Source organism: Paramisgurnus dabryanus, chromosome 3 (assembly GCF_030506205.2).
Source record: "Paramisgurnus dabryanus chromosome 3, PD_genome_1.1, whole genome shotgun sequence".
Classification (NCBI taxonomy): Eukaryota; Metazoa; Chordata; class Actinopteri; order Cypriniformes; family Cobitidae; genus Paramisgurnus; species Paramisgurnus dabryanus.
This window is the reverse complement of record NC_133339.1, coordinates 2529549-2554685: the sequence shown is the minus strand read 5'-3', so window position 1 is coordinate 2554685 and position 25137 is coordinate 2529549. Positions and strand designations below refer to the sequence as shown.

The 25137-nt window shown below is 42.2% G+C and overlaps 1 protein-coding gene across 1 annotated transcript in view; it reads right to left on the bottom strand.

The window, feature by feature from the left end:
* LOC135733739 (Fc receptor-like protein 5) overlaps positions 1-25137 on the bottom strand; it is a 68433-nt gene that overhangs the window by 5095 nt on the left and 38201 nt on the right. The window contains exon 10 of the mRNA XM_073813739.1: positions 7508-7519. Coding sequence (XP_073669840.1) covers positions 7508-7519 — 12 coding nt within the window. The remainder of the gene's footprint in view (positions 1-7507; positions 7520-25137) is intronic.

Below are 25137 nucleotides of genomic sequence, written 5' to 3'. Positions count from 1 at the left end.
TAAGTGAGGGTTTTCTCCTTTTCTGCCTATGCACATGTAATCTCCTCCATCAGAATCTTGAACAGATCTGATTGTTTTAGTTCGTGAAGTTTTAGAGGATTCAGTGTTTAATGGTGTGATGAAAAGAAACTCCCATCCACTGTACGGATGAATCTCACAGATCAGAGTAACTGTGTCTCCAGTGAACACAGACGTATCTGGCTGCACAGTCAGAGTTGGCTTTACATCTGTCAATATAAAATCAATGAGACTTGTCAGTTTTTTAACAAGATTTTGTTACTGTAACTGGTAAAAGATCATTAGTGCAGTCATATTTTACAGAAAAAACCCACATATAATCCGCAGTGGTGATTTTTATATTTAAAGATATACATTAAAGTGTAATTATAATCAAAATATTAAAGGTGTTAAATAATCCCTTATTACAATATGTTACATTGTTCTCTGATATCTACATAGAAATTATGTGACTTTATTACTCTAGGTGCAAAAATTACCCAGATACTGTTTTACATGGCCATTTCCAACTCTAGGATTTGTCCCCAGGGTCATGAATAATAATGTTGATTGACTGTTCCTCAGAGCGGCTCATTTTAGAAGCTATGTGCGTTGTAAGGATCCACCCATCAGCCCAACAACGGAATCCAATGGCGTGGGTGAAGGGATCTCGTGTTCTTTCGTGTCTTGGCGCTTCTAAAAGATTAATTTTATTTATCAGGATTTAATTACTTTTTTTTGACGTCTGTGTTTAAACTATAATCTGACTCCAATTTAATATACTACACTCTAAAAAATATTTAGGACAGAACACATTTCTGAGTTAAAATGACCCAATAAATGGGTTGTTTTAACCCAACTGCTGGTTTATTGTTAATCAACCATGTTGAAACAACCCAGCAGTTGGGTTAAAACAACCCATTATTTGGGTCACTTTAACCCAGAAATGTGTTCTGTCCTATAGTTACCCAGCTCAGGGTTAAAAACAACCCAATATTTTTTAAAGTGTAGGAATTTGGTGCATAATATCAATTATCTGTTGATCATAATTTAGATAATTGATTATTTATAAATTCTCATAATCTTAGTTATTCATTCATTAGGGACACGATATCGCACAGAGTATGTCGTCTGTTGCGTATCTCACAGACACAAACTTGTCAAATTGTTCTAATGAATTTAAATGAATCAAATGTAACAATTTTATTATACCAGGCAGGTTCCAGATATAAACATCAATTAAAAAATACAATACAAAATATGATTCAATTCCAGTTATTAAAAATGATCAACAGTTGCAAAAATTACAAAGTCATACCTGGCAATAGACACTGGCTACAGAGTACTTCCAAAATGGATATATTACACACCAAGTGGTGTAGGAAGATTCTTGTTAAAGATTTCTTCCATTATGTTTTAATGCACACATAGTGTGGGAGCTTCTGGTTACAGAATCCTCCCAGAGTCTCTTTGCCAAGCCACCTTATATACACAGATGAGACAAGAATCCTTAACTTCCCAAACCAGGATTTGGTTAGTTAGGTTCTTGTGACCCGAAGAAGCACCAAATGGGAATGTTAACAATCTGTTATCTATATCTCTTTAGGAGGTGACACCAATCGCAGGAGTACAGATTAAGTCTTAAGTTCTAAACTTTGATAGTATTAGACCTTTTTAACCATCGCACCATGAACTTTAAAATAAACCCACACATGATTATAAAATTACAATCTCAGAACAACATTTATACATAAGATCAAATAGCATTTTTTTGGCATTGTAACAACATTGTTACTAATTTAATGTATAATTTAATGTTGGGGTGTAGATCGCCACTGTAATGTCACAGTCTGTGTTATGTTGATATTGGTCTGTTTTCCAGCGGTATTTTGCATGCACAAGGTTTACATAAGAAGGCTCTATGTCATTACTGCATCACTCTCATTATTTATCCATGCCTAGATAAATACAGTTTTACATTCTATGGCATCTTGAATGGAATTTAATAGAATATAATTTTGAACTATTTAAAACATGGAAACTGTTTAGGATAATGTTTTGTATAAATTTTTCTTACATAATTGCATATTCAAACCAAAGGACTACATTTTTTTTCCTCAGTAACTGTAATAGACACCCGTTTAGTGAAATAACTGACATTGTGTTTTCAGAACAAAGTGAATTATGTGAGTATAAATACTTACTCTGTACTGTCACTGTTATTGGTTTACTGTATTGTGTTAAAACATTAACGTCTTCTCTTTTTCTGGCTCTGCACTTGTACTCTCCTCCAGCAGAGACTCGCAAAGATCTGATTGTTTTAGTTCCTGTAGTTTCAACGGATTCAGTCTTGTTGAGTGGTGTGGTAAATAAAAAATCCCATCCAGTGGACGGATGAATCTCACAGATCAGAGTAACTGTGTCTCCAATAGCGCTGCACGATTTGGGTAATTTTTCCCATTGCGGTTATTGATGCTAAAATTGCGATGTGCGATTGCGATTATACTAAATGGTATCATGAGTCAACTTGATGGGTTTTAAGAAAAATCCACACACAGTTTAGCTAAAATTTGTATTTGTAAAACTTGAAATGTTTTCGTATTGCCACGTGATGTAGCAACTGCTCAGTGTCAGTAATCCTAAATCCAAAATACCGCCATACAACAGACATAGAGTTTTTTTTAGCTACCAGATCACTGTCAACCTCCTCTGCATCCATCTTCGCTCTGGTATAAGTGACGACCAGTGATGGGCAGTAACGCGTTAGAAGTAACGCGTTACTGTAATCCGATTACTTTTTTCAAGTAACGAGTAAAGTAAGGGATTACAATTGCAAAACCAGTAATTAGATTACTGTTACTTCCCCGTTAGCAGGCTCTTCGTGAGACTCTCTCCTGTCCTGACGCGAGTCGAGTGACAATGACGTATGAGCGCCGCGCCGTCAGTCAGTGTATTGTTGAACGTGAGAAGACAACATGGAGCGCGGAAGAGAACAAGACTATGCAGCGTTTAATGCTTGGAAGTACCGACATTACTTTGAGTTTAACCCAGTTAAAGGTGACAAAAACATCAGCGTCCTCTGTACACTCTGCGTGGGAATAAAACTTCTATCCACAGCGAAAAATTCCACCTCAGATCTAAGCAAACACCTAGCAAGCCGGCACAGGAATGTGAAACTTACTGAAAATATCCCTGAACCCCCAGCTGACATGACCGCTGCGGCTCCATCTCATACACGTTCACGCGAAATCTGATGTAAAACAACAGACTATATATCTGTATTTCATGGATTATACGCATTTGTGGACAAACTGACGTGACCGCTGCGGCTCCATCTCATACACGTTCACGCGAAATCTGATAACAACAGACTACTATATTTCATGGATTATACGCATTTGTGGACAAAAACTGTCATTTGATTAATTTATTAGACTGATTTCATGGATTATTCACACATCTAAAACAGACCGGATTCGACTCGCGATAGTTATAAGGTAAGAAGTCCCATTTATATTCAGCATGTTGTCTCTGGACTTCTGTAACAAAATACTACATTTGTTACTAGAGCATATATCTCAAAATAGAGACCATACACTGATGCTAAACCCGTAGACCTTTTAAACGATGTATAGTAATGTTGATATTAAATTAATATTATTAATGTTTGTAGACAGTCGGCTATATAGATATTGTTAGCAGGCTTAAAAAACGAATTAGTGCGCGTCGAGAGGTTAAAACAGAGAATGTTTCATTTGATTCAATTTCAGATGATGGAATATGCAGAAAGAATAGAATTAGGCTGAAAGGTCTTGGCCCTGTTGCATAAAGCACCTTAAGTTTTTACCTTAAGTATGACACTTGGGGTAAATTCCCCTTACCTACAGTAAGAGAATAATTTAAGGGTGTTGCATGCAGTATAATCCCTGAAATGGTTCTCTTAGGTAAGGGTAATCGTTAAATGTTTCACGACATCGACCCAGGTTTATAAAATACTATTGTTGCCATGGAGATGCAACAGAAAAAGCTTAAGGTTTTTTTGCAACACCCTTAAGTTTAAATGAAACATAAGGGTGAATTTAAGGGAAAATTACACTTAAGGTGCTTTATGCAACCGGGCCCTGTTGCATACTGTAGCATATTCAGGTCGTGCATCATGTTTTTGAAAAGTAATTAGTAAAGTAACTAGTAAAGTAACTAATTACTTTTGAAAATAAGTAATCAGTAAAGTAACGGGATTACTTTCTTAGGGAAGTAATCAGTAATCAGTAACTAATTACTTTTTCCAAGTAACTTGACCAACACTGGTGACGACGCACCCCACACATGTGCATGCCACACGTGCACTGCTTTTTTAGTTCATTTTTCTTTCTTTTTTTAAACAGAAAGGAAAATCATCAAACTGTTATCAGAAAGTTTGTGTTAACAAGTCCACACATTTATTTATTAAATATAATTGCAACATTTTGCTGTCATATAATTGCACAGGCTGACATCGCGATTGCGATGCGATTAATTGTGCAGCACTAGTCTCCAATAAACACAGACGTCTGTGGCTGCACAGTCAGAGTTGGTTTATCTGTCAATATAAAATTACTGGGAGTTGTAAACGTTTTTTCAGAAATATCTTTTTGTTGTAACTGGTAACAATGATCATGTTATAGCAATGTTTACATCATAACGAGTACACTATGAAAATATTTGTCAGTTTTGTGTTGATTCAGAGTTGCTGTCATCTGAAATCCTCACAGAGTTGGTAGTCATCACTTCATCTCTATTATTTCTGTCCAACAGCCCTGAGAAACTCAGATTTTATCTGTTTAAAAGCAGATACAGGCAACAGGTGGACTGTAGGACAATAATTTAAGTTTTTTGTTTTATCATATGAATCTGTTCACCACAATATGAGAGAAACAAGCAAGGTAATTATAGCTACAGTATTTGCTGGCTGGTGTGCCTTTGTTTTATTGGGTGAGTTGGTGAGCATTTGTTCATTGTTCATTCATGGGTAAAATCAGCAGGGGAAACTAAACTGAAGGGGTGAGCACCTTATCTCTAAGATAATATTGAGTGTTTTTACACATTCCCTGCTATCATGTTTACCTGCTTAGAGCGGGGTGATCTGGGATGCGTTCACAACTGCTTTTTATTGCCTGACTGTAATATGAAGTCATTGTTTCCTTCTGAAGGGTCTGCCCCCTTCGAATGGCTTTAAATGTAATGCATATATACTTTAAGTCAGACTTGGTGACTGCAGCGCCCAAGCGGTTACGCTATGATTTGATCATTGCTGTTTCAATTTTCAACAGGACACAAAGGGCAATCTCAGAAAAAATATGGCAATGATTATTAATATTGTTTGAAAAATATTATCCAAAAAGCCTTATTATAGGTTTGTGACAAAATGATGTATGTACGCACAAGCGCTTTTTTCCCACAGCTGTGTTCCCAGCAGGTATTCAGCGCCAGACACGTTGGTGACTTAGGAAATCTGTCATATTTGTGCTTTGTGAATACCTCTAAAGCCATACTAGTGACATAAATTACTTCCTCACGTTGATTCTCACGTTCAAATTTCAGAAGATCACTGCTGTAAGAAGAAAGTTATACGCGAAGCAAACTTTCTCGTGTTTGGCATCAAAATCTGCTATGAAGGCGAGTATTTTTTTGTTAAAAATTAAAACGAAAACAGAACTTAAAATTAAAACTGAACTTTACCTTTTGATTTTGTCCCTATTATTGCTTGGGCATGAAAAAAAAGCCTTTAAAAAAAATGTATCTACAGATTCCTTTTCAAGCTTGCCTTTTTATTTTAATATTGTCAGTCTTGACTCAAGATTATATTGAAAATGAAATGTCAAATCAATTTAATTTTTCAATTTGGCCGGAATGATGCTTCATCACGTTAAAAATGAAATAATTTACTATAATGTTTACATTTTTATTTTAGCATTTCATTTTCAAATTTGGGACATATTTTGCGATTTAATTTTTTATTTTATCATTTATAAAATTTTATAATTTAATTAATTAATTTTAAAAAGTCCAAAAATACCTTCCATATTTACGATCCGCAAGTGACGTTGTCGTCAAAAGCAGAATCGGCCATTCAATCATATTGGCTTCCAAAACTTCTCAGTTTTTATCAATCCGTGCAGTATTTTTCAAAGTTATCATACAGAACGAAGGATTAGAATCTCTAGATTACATTATTGGCATGATATTGTCAAACAAATAAATAAATACATGTGTTACCAGCCGGAGCGGGCTACTGAATGCCCCTCCGGCGCGTTCCACCTCGAGGAGGTCCCCAAAAGCACCCCAATGACCAATCACACGAAGCAGGTAAGTAAAATTAAAACAAATTTTATTTAAATTATTTAAAATGCTGTTAAGCAGGGGATAAGGGTGAGGGGAAATTTAAAAGGTCTCTTGGTCTGTCCTCCACAGACTCTTCGGGAGAAGAGGAGCCAAGTGCCGGGCCAAGCACTACTGAAGAGGGGAGGGAGCCGGGGAGACGGAGACTCTTTTCTTTGTGTTCTTGAACCCGTGGCGCCCTCCTTTGCTCCAGGAGGCAGAATAACAATAATTAGTGGATGTAGGGGGTATAAGGCGACTACCTGTTCTGTAGCCATCCAGCCGCTCCACGGCTTATTCCATTACTCGACCGGGTCGAATTAGGTAAGTACAAGTAGGATCCTTTTCCGTATCTGTAACTCTCTTCCTCTTCTGTTCTCTTTAACAGGGCACTGGAGCCACTCCTCTCCGTCCACGGCCCACTGAAGTCCACACTCGTCCCGGGGGCCTACTGCAGTCACACACACACACAAGAGACAGATTAGGGAAGGCCTCATGGGCTTTATAATGGCAAGGCTTCTGGAATAACCACCACTCTGCTTTCTCTTTCAGGGTTCATCGAGGATGATACTCTGCTAGGCCTACGGACGTACCAGGCAGGCGTGGACTTCACTAGGCGTACAGAACTGCATCTACGGTCTCTCAGGTAAGTTTATCTTTACTCACTCTAGGGTGGCTCGGCGGTCAACAGGACAATTCAGGTACGTGCAACTTTGGCTCTGGCTCGAATATGCTCTGCGGTTCAATGGGCGTGCTGCTTGACAACGACAGGACAATTCAGGTACTTATAACTCTTAGCTCGGGCCCTGATGTGGCTCTGCGGTTCAATAGGCGTGCTGCTCTATAGCAATGAACAATGCAAATACATGTAGCTCTTAGCTCGGGCTTTAAGGTGGCTCTGCAGTTCAGTGGCGTACTGCTCTGTATCGACAAGACAGTTCAAGTTCATATAACTCTTAACTCGGCTCTGGTGTGGCTCTATGGTTCAGTAGACGTGCTACTCTGCATCGACAGACATCCAGGTACATATGACTTTTAATCCTAATTCAATGCTTTCTTCAGGTAAGTATGGTTTTTAGCTTTGTTCTTCCTCCCTCACTCTCAACACACAGGCGGGTGTTACAACGGAAGTAGGGAAAAGATTGTACGTCACCTGGCCTTGGTCCTTTGACGAGCGAGTATGATCGTTACCTCTCTTCCTCACAATTGTGGCTGGCCCGTCACAGCCGATGCTGTCCAGAGAGGTGGTGAAAAGGCAGACGGGGCTGCGAGATGGTTTCTGTAACAGACCCGGCTGCTCCGCTTCCTCCTCAAGGTCAGGACGGTACCTATACTTCCTCCACACAGGGCTTACACACACACAGCAGTTAGTTTACACCTGCACAACTCCTCTACTTCCTTTAATTTCCACTTTGATCTTTTTTTACAGCATTCAGATCCAGTACTCAAGCAATCTCAGTCGTTGCTGGACATGCAGGCGGGGGAATAGACATGATGATAAATACACCACAGCGGCTCCACGACACACCTCACAGCGGTTGACTTGACATAGGGTCGGTATGAGCAACAGGAGACATGGCACAGCACTGCAAACACTCCAGGTGCACACACGTCAATAATGCATGCTCACACACAGCAATCCACACTTTAGTTAGTGACAATTAAGGTCCATACCTCCACGCTGGGTCAATATACTTTGCTGAGAAGGGAGATGTTTACCTTCGCGGCCACCGGCGATTTGGACAGATGATACGGGTCCATGCGCTCCAGATATCCTGCAAACCACTGGCTTCGTTCTCCACAGTAGGGCCACTACACAACAACACACTCCTTGCAAATAGTCACTGTCTGTTCCTCCACTACTTTCAGAATAAATAATAGACCACTGGTACTCACAATCCGATGTGAGTCATTTCTCTCCTTTTATGTTGTTCTCCTTCCTTTTGCAGTTTCCCACAAAGTCACTCGACTTCCGGACTCTCTGCCAGAGATCGTGCTCCACGGTGGCTTTTACTGCAGATGTACACACACAAGTGAGAATGTATTGCTCGTCTGCTTCGCCACCACAGTACACCGCTTGGCACAATGCCCGCTCCAACATCCACCAACAAGGGAACGAAACAACGAACAACATCCTGTGTTTCACATGCTCTATTTATACTTCCTTTTCCCTTGAGTCCTCCAATCAGCGTTCGCCACGCCGACGCTCACAGCTGTCGCTGGTTTCCGCTGATTTCATTGCCCGAGGTAACCCGGAAGTGCCGGTGTTCGGGTAAATCGGTCCGGGCGGAACCCTTCTTCATAATTTTGGTTCCGCCCCGATAGTCACTCGTGACACATGCATGCAACATGCATGCATTTATTGATTTATAAATGATAAATAACATAACCATAATTTAATGTATTAATAATATCTGACATTTTAAATTGTTTGCCAGCATTATTAGTCAATTAAGAAATATTAAAGGAACAATGAAATGTCTGTTTACAGTTTTTTCGATTGCTAAACGACAGTGGGCACAACTGGAGTCACATGTGAAAAACTCTTACTACAGTCTGCACAGCAGCAGTTCATGTTGACCAAACTCTAGTTCATTTTTCATTGCTTGAACACAGTATTCAAAACTCTACACACTTATCCCATGACTTTAACTCTTTCCCCGCCATTGACGAGATATCTCGTCATTTAAGAGAAAACGCTTCCCCGCCAATGACGAGATTTTCCGTCTTTCCGCAATACCGCTATTATCCACCAGGTGGCGCCCTTCCGCAACTTTTTAAAACCGGAAGTATTGCCCTATGGCAAGCTGCTGCATGTCCGTGTCTGTTTTAAAGATCGCTCTGAATGGGATCTCTATAAAAAGTCCGTCACAAATATGGAATTATTTTTGCTTTTTACTCAAAATATGGTGTTTTTGCAAAAACCTACCCATATTCAAAAGCTGATTGCAAAAGAACCACTAAAGGTAGGATGAAAGGTTTTTTTTTTTTTGAAAGCAGAGGGTCTGTTCTTTCATTTGGTATATTGTATGTTTATTTATTTAAAGAAGAACATTTTCTGGAAGGCATTAAACTTTGGTGAAAATCATGAAAAACGCTGGCGCTGGCTGGCAACTTTTATTTAAAAACGCTGGCGGTGAAAGAGTTAACTACAACCTGCACAACACTGTGGATTTACAGCACTTTGTTCAAATGCTAACACACTGCTGTCAAAACTGTCAACCACACATTCAAAACTGAATTGATTTCAGCCTTGTGCCTTTCAAACACTGCTGATTGCAATTTCAAATTAATAAAAATTCCAATTTCATATATATATATATATATATATATATGAAATTGGAATTTTTATTTATCAGCAGTGTGTATATATATATATAATATTACTTTTTATATAAATATGATAGGTAGAGCTCAGAAAGACAAATTTTGGAAATGGAACGAGGAAGACGGGTTTGTGGAGGGAGAAGGGTGGCATGTAGTGGCTTGATGCTAGAGAGAGGCAGGATTAGCCCCTCAATTATTTGTACTTTTAGTTTCTACCTTTTTTCTCATTACTGTAATTCCATAAATTACTCCAGACTATTGAAGCAAACTGCTAATTTTCATTTACCTTAAAGAATTGTTCTGTTCTAAAAATTTCAATAAATCATGTGATAAATCAATCAATCAATAAATAAATAATTATTTGAAGAAAACATTACTTTATGAAGTCACTGAAATTGTTCAATCTGTAAAGATAAAAAGTTAGTGTATTTTGTGTATTGGTGTTTGATGTTAGTGTTTTTTCTGTCAGTGTGTTCTGAGTGACAGTGTGTGTTATCTCAGTGAGGGTTGTGTTTAGTGTTTGGCTGCACTGAGCTGTTTTGAGTCATGTGTTTAGAGTTGTGTTGCTTGAAGTGAGTTTTGCAGGTGATATGTACAGTTTAGCTCAGGTGACTTTTGGTATTGCAGACTGTAGTTAGAGTTCCCTTTCAGTCGGTCACTACGACGTCACGTCGTGACCGACGAATTGGGAACTCGCTTAGAGAGACCAATCTGCTTCGAATACTACTAAAACGCCAATGAACTTGGCATTGAGATATTTGCATAATGCTGGCGCCGCCCCGCCAGGTGCGTATATAAGCAGCAGGTGCAAATAAGGAAATTAGCTTTTTATCGCTTCGAAAGCCGGCAGTATCTGCTACTGAGAAGCTACTCTACTCTGGTGGGATTCGATTGCTGAAGTTGGTTGGACTAGCAGTACCACAGCGGACGCTTCGCTTAATTCCACGACTCTACATCTTTATTTTGTTTTGAGTTTAGTGTGTGCGTTGCCTTCCTGTGCGCTCATCAACTAAGCATCTGAGTGAATTTCCCTAAAAGAGTGATACGAGAGAGCTTTGTGCCTTGTTAAAGGCAGCCACTCTCTCGTATATCCGGACATCAGCGTCCTTTTCAGGATGGCTTTTCGTCCGTGCGATCTTGGGTGCGGCAAATACATGGGTCCGAAGGACGGTCACGAGCGTTGTCTTTCGTGTTTGGGCATCGAGCACGCAGAGGCAGCGTTCGCTGGGGGTAAGTGTTCTCACTGCGAGAACATGTCCCTTGTGGATTTGCGCAGACGGCTGTCTTTCCTCCGGGAAAAACGCAACCCTCGTCATGCGAGTGCTGAACGCCGCCACGGTGCGGCTGTGAAGCTCTCAAAGGACGACCTGCGCATCACTGTGCTGAGCCGAGCGGGGGATTCGTCCTCAGGCTCTCAGCCTCCTCATCCACAGCCGGTTGATGTGCCGATGGAGACTTCAGCGTCGTGTTCTACGATGTCTCTAGAATCCATCGTGCCGCCCTCCGGGTCCACCGACGCCGCAGCATCCGAGGGTGGGCCACCTCCCCCTGACGTGGACCCCGACGCCCTTCCTCCCTCTGGTCGGGTTGGGACGCCGGAGTTCGATCCAGAGATGGTGGCCGTGCTCGCTCGAGCGGCGGAGACCGTAGGGTTAGAGTGGGTTCCCCCCCCTCAGCCCGAACCGTCCCGCCTGGATGATTGGTTCTTTGGAGCTGCCCGGGTTTCACAACCCTCTCCACCGGTGCCTTTCTTCCCCGAGGTGCACGAGGAGCTGACTAGAACCTGGAAGTCGCCGTTTTCCACGAGATTACGGCCGTTTCAGCCCTCCCCCCTCACCTCCCTCACCAGCGGAGCCGCTAAGGGTTATACGGGGATCCCTCCCGTGGAGCGTGCTGTCGCGATGCAGCTGTGTCCGGCACACGCTCCCTCTTGGAAGGACCGCCCAACCCTCCCCTCTCGTGCCTGCAGACAGTCCTCCGGTTTAACGGGCGCTGCCCACCAGGCATGTGGAGAGGCGGCCTCAGCCCTGCACGCAATGGCGTTGCTGCAGGTTCACCAAGCCAAAGCCTTGAGGGATCTGCACGAGGGAGGACACGACTCGCCTGTCCTTTCGGAGCTCCGGGCTGCCACTGACCTGGCTCTTCGTGCTACGAAGGTGACAGCGCAGGCGATTGGTCGTGCCATGTCCACGATGGTGGTCCAGGAACGCCACTTATGGCTATGTCTGGCTGACATGTCGGATGCGGAGAAGAATAAGTTCTTGGACGCTCCAGTGTCGCAGGCTGGCCTCTTCGGTGAGTCGGTGGAGTCTTTTGCCCAGCAGTTCTCCGCCGCCCAGAAGCAGACAGAGGCGATCGCACAGATCATGCCCCGGCGCAAGCGACCTGCATCTCGCCCTCCAGCGCCGGCGGGCCCGTCTGCTCCTCGCCGAGGGCGCCCTGCGGCGGCTGCCTCCGCCCCCCCCACTAGAACATCTTCCAGGCCACGGAGGGGGAACAGCCGTCGACAGCCCGCCCCGCCCGCCCCACCCGCTTCCCGTGGTAAACGGAAATCGAAGCGGCCCTGAGACGGGCGACCTGGATTTGGATGGGATCACTCTACGGGAGACGGTGATGGCATCGCTCCCTCCACCGGTAGAGGGCCGGGTGGAGAATCTTTGGTTTCCTTTTGTTTCTGTTCCGCCGGCTTCTCAGCCGGCACCCACAAAACCACAAAAAGAGTGCATTCCTATTCCTTCTCCAGGTCTTCAGAGGATCGAGAGAGATGTGAGCGGGCATTCACATGCTCTTCCTCCCTCTCCTCTATCGCCAGCGGGTGTTCTGAGGAGTTCCAGCTCTCCGCTGAGGAGACGGGACCACCAGCACCCTCCTCGGAGTCTGTGCTCTCCGCTGAGGAGACCAGACGACCGTCACCCTCAGCGGGCTCAGGTCAGTGTCACACACACACATACTGTAGATACTTATGCTGTCCCAGCAGACGTACCGGCAGTACCACCTGTCCCGCTCAGCCGCCCCACCGCGGGTACCCCGACAGTGCCGTTAATTCCCCTCGTACGGTCCCTGGGGGCGTGGCTTCAGCTTCCCAGCCCGTCTCGTTGGGTTTTACGCACTGTTCGCCTCGGTTACGAAATTCAATTCATCCGGCACACACCCAAATTCTCGGGCATTCGTTTCACCACGGTGAAAGCGTCCGATGCACACGTACTGCGTGCAGAGGTCGAAGTCCTGCTGGCGAAGGACGCGATCGAGCCGGTCCCTCCAACCGAGATGAGATCGGGCTTCTACAGCCCGTATTTTATAGTACCCAAAAAAGGCGGTGGGTTGCGACCGATCTTGGATTTGCGCGTTCTGAACAAATCTCTGCAGAAGAGGTCCTTCAGGATGATAACACCGAAGCAAATATTCAATTCAATTCGCCCCCAAGATTGGTTTGCGGCAATAGACCTGAAAGACGCGTACTTTCATGTGTCCATAATCCCTCGTCACAGACCGTTTCTCCGGTTTGCATTCGAGGGACGGGCATACCAGTACAAAGTTTTACCGTTCGGGCTATCCCTCTCTCCCCGTGTGTTCACGAAAGTAGTGGAGGCGGCGTTAAAACCCCTCAGAGAGAGCGGCGTTCGCATATTGGCTTACCTCGACGATTGGCTTATAATAGCGCATTCTCGACGGACGCTGTGCGAGCACAGAGATTTAACGCTTCGGCATCTCGCCCGTTTGGGTCTTCGGGTCAACTGGGAAAAGAGCAAACTCTGCCCCACGCAGAGGATCTCTTTTCTCGGGATGGAACTGGACTCGATCGATTTATCGGCGCGTTTGACAGAAGAGCGCGTCCAGTCAATTCTGACTTGCCTCGGTTCATTCCGAGGGAAGAATGCGGTCCCGCTGAAACAATTTCAAAAGCTCCTGGGGCATATGGCTGCAGCAGCGGCCGTGACACCGCTCGGACTGCTCCATATGAGACCGCTTCAGCGTTGGCTTCACGATCGAGTCCCGAGGAGAGCGTGGCGCGCCGGCATCCATCGTGTAACCATTACACCTGCGTGTCGCCTAACATTCCCCCCGTGGTCGGACCCCGCGTTTCTCAGGTCCGGTGTGTCCATGAGACAGATCGCTCAGCATGCTGTTGTACACACAGATGCGTCCGACACGGGCTGGGGTGCCACGTACGACGAGCTTACGGCTTCAGGGGTGTGGACAGCACCCCAGTTGCACTGGCATATCAATTGCCGAGAGTTGTGGGCAGTATATCTGGGACTTGTACGCTTCGCTACGGAGCTGCGAGGGAAGGATGTACTAGTACGCACCGACAACACTGCGACCGTTGCGTATATCAACCGTCAAGGCGGTTTGCGCTCCCGTCACCTGTCGCATCTCGCTCGTCATCTCCTCCTTTGGAGTCAGAAGCATCTGAGGTCCCTTCGTGCCATTCACATTCCGGGCTCGCTCAATACAGCAGCGGACGCGCTTTCTCGAGCTGCGCGCCCCGGCGAATGGCGACTCCACCCCCAGACGGTCCAGCTAATTTGGAAAAAGTTCGGTCGTGCGCAGATAGATCTGTTTGCGTCGCCGGACGATACCCACTGTCGCCTGTTTTATTCACTAACCGAGGGCAGCCTCGGCGTGGATGCATTGGCACACAGCTGGCCTCGGGGGATGCGCAAATACGCATTCCCCCCAGTGAGCTTAATCGCACAGACACTGTGCAAGGTCAGGCAGGACGAGGAGAGCCTTTTACTGATCGCCCCATATTGGACGAGCAAGAATTGGTTTCCAGAGTTAATGCTCCTCGCGACAGCCCCTCCCTGGCGGATTCCCCTGAGGAAGGACCTTCTTTCTCAAGGAGGGGGCACATTATGGCACCCGCGCCCCGACCTGTGGGATCTCCATGTGTGGTCGTTGAGCGCGCGCAAGGTTTAGGTGATTTACCGCAAGCGGTATCTAACACAATCAACGCGGCACGAGCTCCGTCTACGAGACGGGCTTACGTGTTTAAATGGAACCTTTTCGTCACCTGGTGCTCTTCGCAACGCGAGGACCCCAGAGAATGCCCTATTAACACCGTGCTTTTATATCTTCAACATAGGTTAGACGGTAGGCTGTCACCCTCCACCATTAAAGTTGATATCGCTGCTATTTCTGCTCATCACTCACTTATTAACGGCAGAACAGTTGGCCAGCATGATTTGGTTGTTAGATTTCTAAGAGGCGCTCGCAGGCTAAACCCCTCGCGCCCTCCTTCTATTCCTCCCTGGGACCTGTCCATGGTGCTGAAAGCCCTTCAGGCCCCCCCGTTCGAGCCTTTGCAGTCTGTGAGTCTGAAGCTTTTATCAATGAAAGCTCTGACCCTGCTAGCATTGGCCTCAGTGAAGAGAGTAGGGGATTTACATGCATTCTCTGTTGACGACTCGTGCCTTCAGTTTGGTCCTGCTGCCTCAAGCGTAACATTGAGGCCCAGACCAGGCTACGTGCCCAAAGTTCCCACTACTCCTTTCAGAGATCAAGTGGTGAGCTTGCAAGCGCTGCCTCCGGAGGACGCAGACCCAACCATGGCTTTGTTGTGCCCCGTACGCGCACTGCGACTCTACGTGGATCGCACGCAAAGCCTCAGGACCTCAGACCAGCTCTTTGTTTGTTATGGTGGCCAGCAGAAAGGGAAAGCTGTCACTAAGCAGAGGATGTCTCATTGGATAGTTGATACTATCGCCCTGGCTTATAATCTTCAGGGTATTCCTTGCCCCTTTAATTTGAGAGCGCACTCCACACGGAGTGTTGCCTCATCTTGGGCTCTAGCTCGTGGTTCCTCGCTAACAGACATCTGTAGAGCTGCTGGTTGGGCGACACCTAATACGTTCATTAGATTTTACAGTGTTCGTATTGAGCCTGTATCCTCTCGTGTTCTTTCCTCACCAGGGGGAGCACGGAGAACAGTCTCACAGGTCGGCTTGCAGCCTCCAACTGATGCTTCATAACTGTGTCAGTATGGAAGGCCTTCAGAACAAAAATGCGTAATGGTTTGAATTGTTCTTCCTCCGCTGCCTTGGCAGCCTTTGTTGCGGAGCATTGGCTGTCAGCCTTTCACTAGCTGTATCCTCGCGAACCTATGTGTCTGGCTCGGGCTCCACATTGTGTCCCACCGGGTTCCTTTGTGAGTATTTTTCCGTGGGGTTAATCCTACCAGCCCACGTTTCCCTTAGCAGAGCACTGCTTTGCTTACACAGCCACGGCTGTCATTTTTACCTCAACTACGGTTGACTTCGCCCACCATTAGCCCTTAAGACGGGTGGTGGCTTCCGCAGCGTTCCTATCCCGCTCAGGTAGGGCGCTTCCCAGTCGCTGGCACTTCTGTGGGGTTAAAGGAACATCTAGTGCCCGGCCTTCTGCCTTAAAACCTACCTCCTCCTCCTTAAGTGGAACCGGAGGGCTTTTACGCAGTCACTGGAAGAGGTCAGCCCCTAGTGGCGTTTTGATAGGGATTCCCAATTCGTCGGTCACGACGTGACGTCGTAGTGACCGACTGAAAGGGAACGTCTCGGTTACGGATGTAACCCTCGTTCCCTGAAGGAGGGAACGGAGACGTCACGTCCCGTCGCCACAGGTGCTGCCACCTGCTGTTACGGCCGGTCACACTTTCCGGCTTTCTCAGCGAAAAAGAAGCTAATTTCCTTATTTGCACCTGCTGCTTATATACGCACCTGGCGGGGCGGCGCCAGCATTATGCAAATATCTCAATGCCAAGTTCATTGGCGTTTTAGTAGTATTCGAAGCAGATTGGTCTCTCTAAGCGAGTTCCCAATTCGTCGGTCACGACGTGACGTCTCCGTTCCCTCCTTCAGGGAACGAGGGTTACATCCGTAACCGAGACGTTTTGCACATGTAGCTCCAGTTGTGCTCACTGTCGTTTAGCAATAAAAAACTGTAATACAATAAATATGTAAATATAGCTTTTATTTGAGAGGATTTTGATTTCATATGGAAAGATATGCGTGGATTGATTTCATTAACTCTTTCCAGCAGCTTTAAAAAAAGTTGCCAGCCAGCGCCAGCGTTTTCCATGATTTTCACAAAAGTTTAATGCCTTTCAGAAAATGTTCTTCTTTAAATATATAAATATACAATATACCAATTGAAAGAACAGACCCTCTGCTTTCAAAAAAAAAAAAAAAAAACGTTTCATCCTACCTTCAGTGGTTCTTCTGTAATCAGCTTTTGAATATGGGTAGGTTTCTGCAAAAACACCACATTTTGAGCAAAAAGCAGAGATAATTCCATTTTTGTGACAGACTTTTCATAGAGATCCCATTCAGAGCGATCTTTAAAACAGACACGGACATGCAGCCACTTGCCATAGGGCAATACTTCCGGGTTTAAAAAGTTGCGGAAGGCCGCCACCTGGTGGATAATAGCGGTATTGCGGAAAGACGTAAAATCTCTTCATTGGCGGGGAAGCGTTTTCACTTAATTGACGAGATATCAATATCGAGATATCGTCAATGGCGGTGAAAGAGTTTATTAGTGGTTAATCAGAAATAATAAAAATGTTATATATACCTTTTAAAGGAGGTCATCTTCATAATCCTGCTATGCATATGAAGTAACCGTTTTATAAAAGCAATAAGCCGAAGTTTTAGATTTTGATTAAAGTTTGTGAAAAAAAAAACAATGACCCAAACTAATAAACTGCTTTTAATTAACACTGCAATATTCCATTGAAAAAATAAGGATTGTCAGTTTGGATTTCATGCAGACTTTATGCATTTCACCTATTTTAATTATTTTTCTACAGCATAATACAAATTACAAAACTAAATCAATCAAACAAACACATATTTTAAAATGAATGAAATTGATTTACCTCCTGTTTGTTTAGAGTGGATGTTTGAAATCAGCACTGGAAAAAAAAACAAAGATAAAAACTTATAGTTTAAACAAAGCTGAAAACTATATGAAAGTAAAATACTGTGTTTGTTAGTGTGCAATCAGTGTGTGTGCGTGTGTGTGTGTGTGTGTGTGCGTGCGTGCGTGTGTGTGTGCGTGTGCGCGCAATCAGTGTTGGGCAGCAGCCAAAACAAACTAAACACAACACTTCAATTTCAGACATTTCTGCCAAATTAAAAAAATGTAAAAAATGAAAAGCACAAGGGCTAAATTGAGAAGTGATATTTCCCCCTTGATCTTTTGATATTTAAGAGGTCATTGAACCATAAGTTCCAGAAATATTTTCAGAACTTCATCATTAGTACAAAAACAGAAACAGCATTTATTGAAACCAAGCTGCCAGAACATTTCAGGTCAGATTTTGTCTCCCTAATGAAGAAGATCAACGCCTGCTTCTTCATCATTGCCTCTTTAGCCCCGCCCACAAACCTCTATAGTGGGAGCTGAAACACAAACACAGAATTACAAAATAGAGGCTGGTAACTGGGTGATGGAAAGGTGTTAATTTACAATGTGCAAAGTAGAGGCAGTTTCCAATAAAGTGCTGGTGATATTTACAAATCCTTATTTACAGTAAAAAAAAAAAATCCAAACATGGTGGAAAAAAATAAATATCCAAACATTTTTTATTTACAACAAGCTGTGTAAAATATTTACTTGTGAAAGGCTAGTGATGGTCGTTTTCGAAGCACTGCTTCATAAATCAGTGGTTCGGGGGGTGTTTTAAACTGGCCCAAGTCATGTGATTTTAGCAAACAAGGCTTCATTATGTCATAACTGTTTCGAAAATCCGATGGTTCACCACTAGGGGGAGTTGATCACAAATAACTAGTGATGTTACGTCTGACGCCGAAGCTTCGATGCTTGCTTCAGACTGCATAAGTCCTAACAATGAACCACTGTTTCGGAGCTTGAATCGTTACGTTACTGGTAACGTGAAATATGATGTCTGAAGCAAACACACTAGGGGCCCTAATTTAACGATCTGAAACGCAAGTGCGAAGCGCAAAGCGCAAGTGACTTTGTGGGCGGATCTTGGGCGCTGTTGCTATTTTCCCGGCGTGAGAAATAACTTTTGCGCCAGGCGCAAATCAATAAGGGGGTTGGTCTGAAGTAGGTTCATTATTCATAGGTGTGGTTTGGGCGTAACGTCAAATAAACCAATCAGAACGCTATCCAACATTCCCTTTAAACGCAAGGGCACAAGTTCCATTGCGGGTTGCTATTATTATGACGGATTTACCAGGCGCACGCCAGGAGCGGTTCACAGCCGAGGAGACCCATGTTCTTGTAAAAGCAGTCAAAGACAGAGAAGTTGTTTTGTATGGGGATGGGAGAAACCCGCCCAAATCAGCGTAGGTTAAACAGGCGTGGGAGGAAATAGCCACAATTGTCTCATCAGCTGGCATCCCCAGGACGTTGCGCCAAGCGCTAAAATTATGTCAGGAGACGGGGGAATCCCAAGCTTGCCAGCATAAATCGGGCACGCCGTGTAACGGGAGGTGGATCTGACTCTACACATGACCTGACGCCAGCAGAGGACACCGCTGCGTCCACCCTCACCGTTGAAAGGGTTTGGGGGCTTTGAAATCGGACCCAAGAAACGCAAGCAAGGTCCAACCCCAAAGTACACTTACAAATCAAGTTCATATACATTAAGGTTTCTTATGAAAACATTTTAATTATTATTTACATAAAATAAACGTAATACAGCCAAACAAAAAACTTATGAAAATATTTTAATCGTTATTTGCATGAGAATTTTTTAATGCAGCCACACAATAAATAAAAACTATCACCACAATGCTCACCACAATGATTTCCCTTATCTCATGTGTTAATATTTTTTATTGTAACAATTTATGATTTGCAAAAAATAACTCTTGCATCTGTGTAGATTAGATAAGCAAAGTGTGTGCGCTGTGCACGCTATACATTATGGTCAAGCGTGCGCCCTTAAAATAGCATAATGAACCACGCGCAACGCGCCACTGACTTTAGACTAGTTTTTTTTTGGTCAGTGGTGCAATTGTTTTTTGAAACTGCTAAATAGCATCAGGGATGGTTTGCGCCACAACACGCCTCCTTTTTTGCGCTGAACCGCCCAGGGAGCGCAAGTTCATTCCCTAGTTTGCCGACGTGCGTCTGTGGAGGGAAAAACCCGATGTGCGCCGGTGCAAAATACGAATGATACATGCGTCACTGACAAAGTCAATTGCGCTGGGGGCAAGATAGGGCCCTAGGTGGGTTCGACTTCATGCGGCATTGCGCAGACCGATCAGTGGCTGACTTGAAGCAGTGCATTCCGGTTAGTCATTTTGTCCGACTTAAGCTGGCGCTGCAGGCACATGACTGTGTCATATGGTTTTTAAGTACCGCGAGAGCGGTTCGAGATCAGCTGCCTGAGTTAGCCAGCGCAGTTCGCGAAGAGGAGCTGCACGGGCTGTAATGACGACACAGCTGTTTCACCAATGGTCGGATTCACCACATGACAACAATCACGTTTGTTTCATGTTTATTTTCACGCCCTCAGTCCCACAAATGCTCACAAATCTGTATTTTTATAACAGTTAAAGCTATTTTCATGTAGTCGCGATGTTATATTGTGTCATCTTCATCAAAATAAAATGGATAAAAACCGTAAATCCCACTACATTGGTATTTAAATAATATATGTTTATGTTCAACTTTATTCATGTAAAAAAGATGCTGTAAGCCTCTTCAGTTCCACTCATGATCATACATGGATATTCAAAACAGTATAATTCACTTTTTATGTTTACATCTTACAAATCATGTTTAATGCGATTAAGCAAGCAAACGGCACGTGATCAGCCATGCTTGACGTAAATGCAGCAAACTATGGGAAGCACAGTGCGTCCGACTTCACCTCTCCGTTTTCAGCTCCTCCCCGCCTGCACGCGGCTAATCTCGCCGATCGGTTACATCCAGCCGCAGCCGATGTCGAACACACCTACTGGTTCATTTCTGTAGTGAACCACACAACTGCTTTGATAGCCCAATCCGGCATTGACAGGTTTGAAACTTGGTGGCTTTATTTTTCACGCAAATGAAGCCAAACCATAGAAAATCTTTCTAAACAATTTTTGTGTACTCCAGCATCATCTGTTTCGTGTGAGAGAATATTCTCCAAAGCTGGTGAATTTGTTAAAAAAAAGAAATTGCCCACATCACCAAATGTATAGCATATTAGGCTATATTATAAAATTATTAAAAAATATAAAATTATATTATAATTAATATAAAATTATATTTCTGAAAAAAGCACAACATTTAATGAATATCCTCCTCCATATTGTCCAATCCATGTCCAGTTGCCCTCTGCCACATCATAAATACATTTTTTTAATAAATAAATGTCCAGTTAGTAAGTTGTAGAGTGCTGTATCCTACAGCTAAATATTCACACACAAACACATCTCAGGCTCAATGTTTTATTGAGGGTTTGAAATATGAACACAGTCTCAAAGCTCTGACAGCCAAAATGGGGCGGTAATTAGCCTACTTTCATTGTCAGCTTTGTTGCATTACATTTACTTCACCAGCAGATGGTTTGCATTTTCTGTTTGAATGAAGCTTCGAGTTATGAACCATTTTCAGCAAATTTGTATCGGAAAGCAATAATGCTTCGAAACGCTTCATTTGGCCATCACTACAAATAACCAGTGTAGGTGAACTCGGGTCAGTTTTATTACGCAAGTTCATAAAACATTTATCCTTCTGACTAATAACACTGCCATTTTGTTTACTTTTTTTATAGACAGATTTAATGACAAAAATGTGCATAATTAAAAGGCTAGTTAGTTTTAATGATTTGTTTGCCCTAAATAAAACTAAAAACAAATAATACACTTTTAACCATGTCTTAATTAAGTTAAATAATTTTTTTAACATATTTTAATAAAAATCTTGCTATTATTTTGTAAAAAAGAGTGTAAAATGTTTGGACATATCTGCTTTTACACAATTTTGACCAGCAGGTGTCGCCAGCGTGTGTGGTGTTTCGAACTGCTTCGAAAAACTGAATCAATTTTCGAAGCAATTGGTTCAATTGATTCGAAGCTTCGAAAAGCTTAGTGTACTGTACAATAACAGCCTCATGCAAAACATTCTGGGAAACAAAAGCTAAAGGAAAAAACAAAACAGAAAAAGGTTGATGAGGATTTCTGGTTTCCAGAGTGCTTTGCATGAGACTGTTATTTTTCTTATATTCTGTATTTTAATTTCTCTCTGTAATGTTAATTCAGGATTAATTCAAGTTTTTGTTCTGACAGCTTTTTATTTAGGCCTACCTAAAGTACAACTACAAGTCTATCTCTCACCATCTCATCGATTGTCCATATCCACAGTTCTCAACAGTGCAGTTTTGTTATGAAGTGATCCACAGACTCACCCATCTGTTGCTGTCTCTGATTACATTTAAATTTTCTAAAATTTAATTTCTGCGAGCTATGAAGTAAACATGGGTTCTTTACCGTTTTGTACTCATTCGTTCCTGAACACTTAAATGCAGTGAAGGTAATATGTCCTCAGCTTCTTTACTCATTGTATAGTTTAGGCCATTCACATTTTCATCCACCTGTGTCTCTAAGCCTGATGCGATACAAAATCTTTCAAACGCTTGATCAATTTCAGCCAGTCATCTGCGTTAAATTAGAATATTTCCAGCTGAGAAACTTGAAACTGAGACATGATGGTGTCTCGTTCTGTCTTTCTTTTTGTTCGCTGACTGAACCAGACTCAATTCAGCAGTTAACAAACTTGCATACAAACGTCTTCACACAATCCCACTTTTGACAACATCTGATATTTAATGGGAACAACAACATCCTTTGCAAGAACACAACAGTCAGACACTTCTTCTAAAATCCATCCAGCAACATTTAAATCAATATTATAATAAGATAATTTCTCTATTAATAAATGTGTCTTAATTGTTAAAACTAAGCAGAAGAGAAATCTATAAATAACAGTCTGACACACCTCTTAGATTTCTCCAAATATTTGTAAACCAAATTTTAAAGATAGAGAATAGCATCCTCCACACCTCTACTCTCTGTAGATAAACTGTAATGCATCAATGCTAAACGCCTTATTCAGTCCACCGCCATGATGATTCTAAAACAAAGCTGTGAGCAACATATACGTGCAAAGTGTAAATAAAGTCTGTTTTGTTATTAGCCTGTTGGTTAATCATTCATTTTTAATGTTGTAAGCATGTTTACTCTTTCTTAAAACACTTATATAGTCCTACAACTAAGTAAATATCTCCAAATCGTACAGATAACAAAAAACGCAAAGCATACGTTAAAACCTGTTCTCTGGAAGTTTTTAAGAGTAAGCACACTGAACAGAATCAACATTCAAGATTCATTTTTAACTAACATTGTAGATGGTCCATATAGGGTTTTACCTTTAACAATACTTGTACAACAAACTATTACTTAAATATTTTAGCTTGTTATCAAGTTAATCCCATATAATTAAGTCAATGTTCATGTCATGAAAAAACATAGAGAAAATACATGGCACAAACTCTTATGATCTATACAAACTGGAGATGTTTCATAAAATATTGTATTGTTGCATTTTATTGGTGTTTTAAGAGATGAGCCAACAAGTTAATATCCAAAACAGATATTATGTACACAATGTGATATTCTCTTCATTAGATCATACTGTATGTCTCTTGTAATTTTAACAATCCATGTTTTCTGAGGTTCTTTGTCCTGTGGAAATTTGTAAAACAATGTATTTTCTGTGTTTTTCTGTTAGTTTTAATGGCTGAATGACCAGCGTCCTGATACAAAACAATATGTTTAAAGCGCACATCCTGGACGTCCATCATGCCGATAGACTGAATAATGCGTATAGCCTCAGTCTGCTGTAAATCACTTCTTTAACAATTTTCCAAAACATTTCATAATTGATGACGCTAATGCAACGTAAAAACACTGAATCTGACAGTAATACTGCAACACACAGTTACACAAAACATCTCTCTGGTGTTTGTGCTGTTTACAGATTTAATCAACACAACTGACTGTTTCATACAAACATCATTCACTCATACATCATGAGAAGAGCATGTAGATTTAGTAAAAATACAGGAGCAGTAAATCTCTTGATCCTGTAGACAAAGTGACAGTAATTGATGTGAAGTCAAATCCATAGAGAGAAGATAATACTCACAGAGAACTAGAGGAAGAGAAATCAACTCCATACTGATCTACAGATGACTGACACTTAAATATTAATCACTCTGTGATAAAACCTCAACACTTCCTCTATAACACCATGTACCTCCCTGCATTACAATTTACGTACTTTCTGCCCTAAATAGTATTCAAATATATAATATATAGTGAACATAATAATACATAGAAATAATGAACGAACAAAAGCTAAAATGTAGAAGTTGTCTTTTGATGTGTTTGATAGTAAATGATAACAGGATGTGTCCAGACAAAAACAGCCACTTTTGTTATGTGTTAATATGTCCAAGTACAACAATAAATTATTGTACATTTAGATGCATACAGTATACTTTCACAATAAAAGTATAAATACTTTTAGGGCATAAAATAAGCGGGTGAACTGGAATGCAGCATACATGAAAGTTTGACATAAAATCCACAAATGAAGAGTCACAAAGACTCATTTCTACACAAAAAAATGTTTGTTTGTGACTTTTTCAAACAGAATCAAATAGAGTAAAACTTCATTTATTTGTCACTGACTGCACGTAATAATTGTGGTAGTGACCGTTTTTGTAAATTAAAGAAAAAAATCTATTAGAAGCTGATGGACAACTGACGTCTTTCACACATTTGTTAAAACCACAAAACTAAAACAGAACTGAAACTAAAACCACAATGAGCTCAACTTTTCCATCAGGTCACTCATGCTGAGTTTAATAATGATATATATACACCTGTGAACACAGTTATCAGTGGTGCTTAAGAGAAACAAGTGTTTAAACTTAGTGCAAAAAAATATAAATGTACACTATCACAAATAAAGGTACAAAGCTGTCATTGGGGCAGTACCCTTTAAAAAAGGTCCTAATATTTACCATTTAGGTACAAATATGTATCTTTGAACTGCCAATATGTACCTTTAAACTACTTATATGCACACTTTGGATACAAATGTGTATCTTTTTGAAAGGGAACTGTCCCAGTGACAACTTTTGTACCTTTATTTCTGAGAGTGTATATAAAATATAAATATATATTTTAACTCATTTTAACTACAAACAATATTTCAAGTTTCTGGGTATGCACATCGCTGAGCTCCTAAAGTAGGACAAAAAAACGTGAAGAATGCTCAAATATGCCAGTTTTTTCTCAGATGACTAAAGAGGTTTGGCTTGAGTATTCTCATGGACCTTCTACACATGTGCAATAGAAAGCATACTAAGTGATGGCACCCCACTCAGGTTTGGGAACTGTACTGCCCTCAACCCTAAAGTTAGGGTTAGGGTTCCACATAACT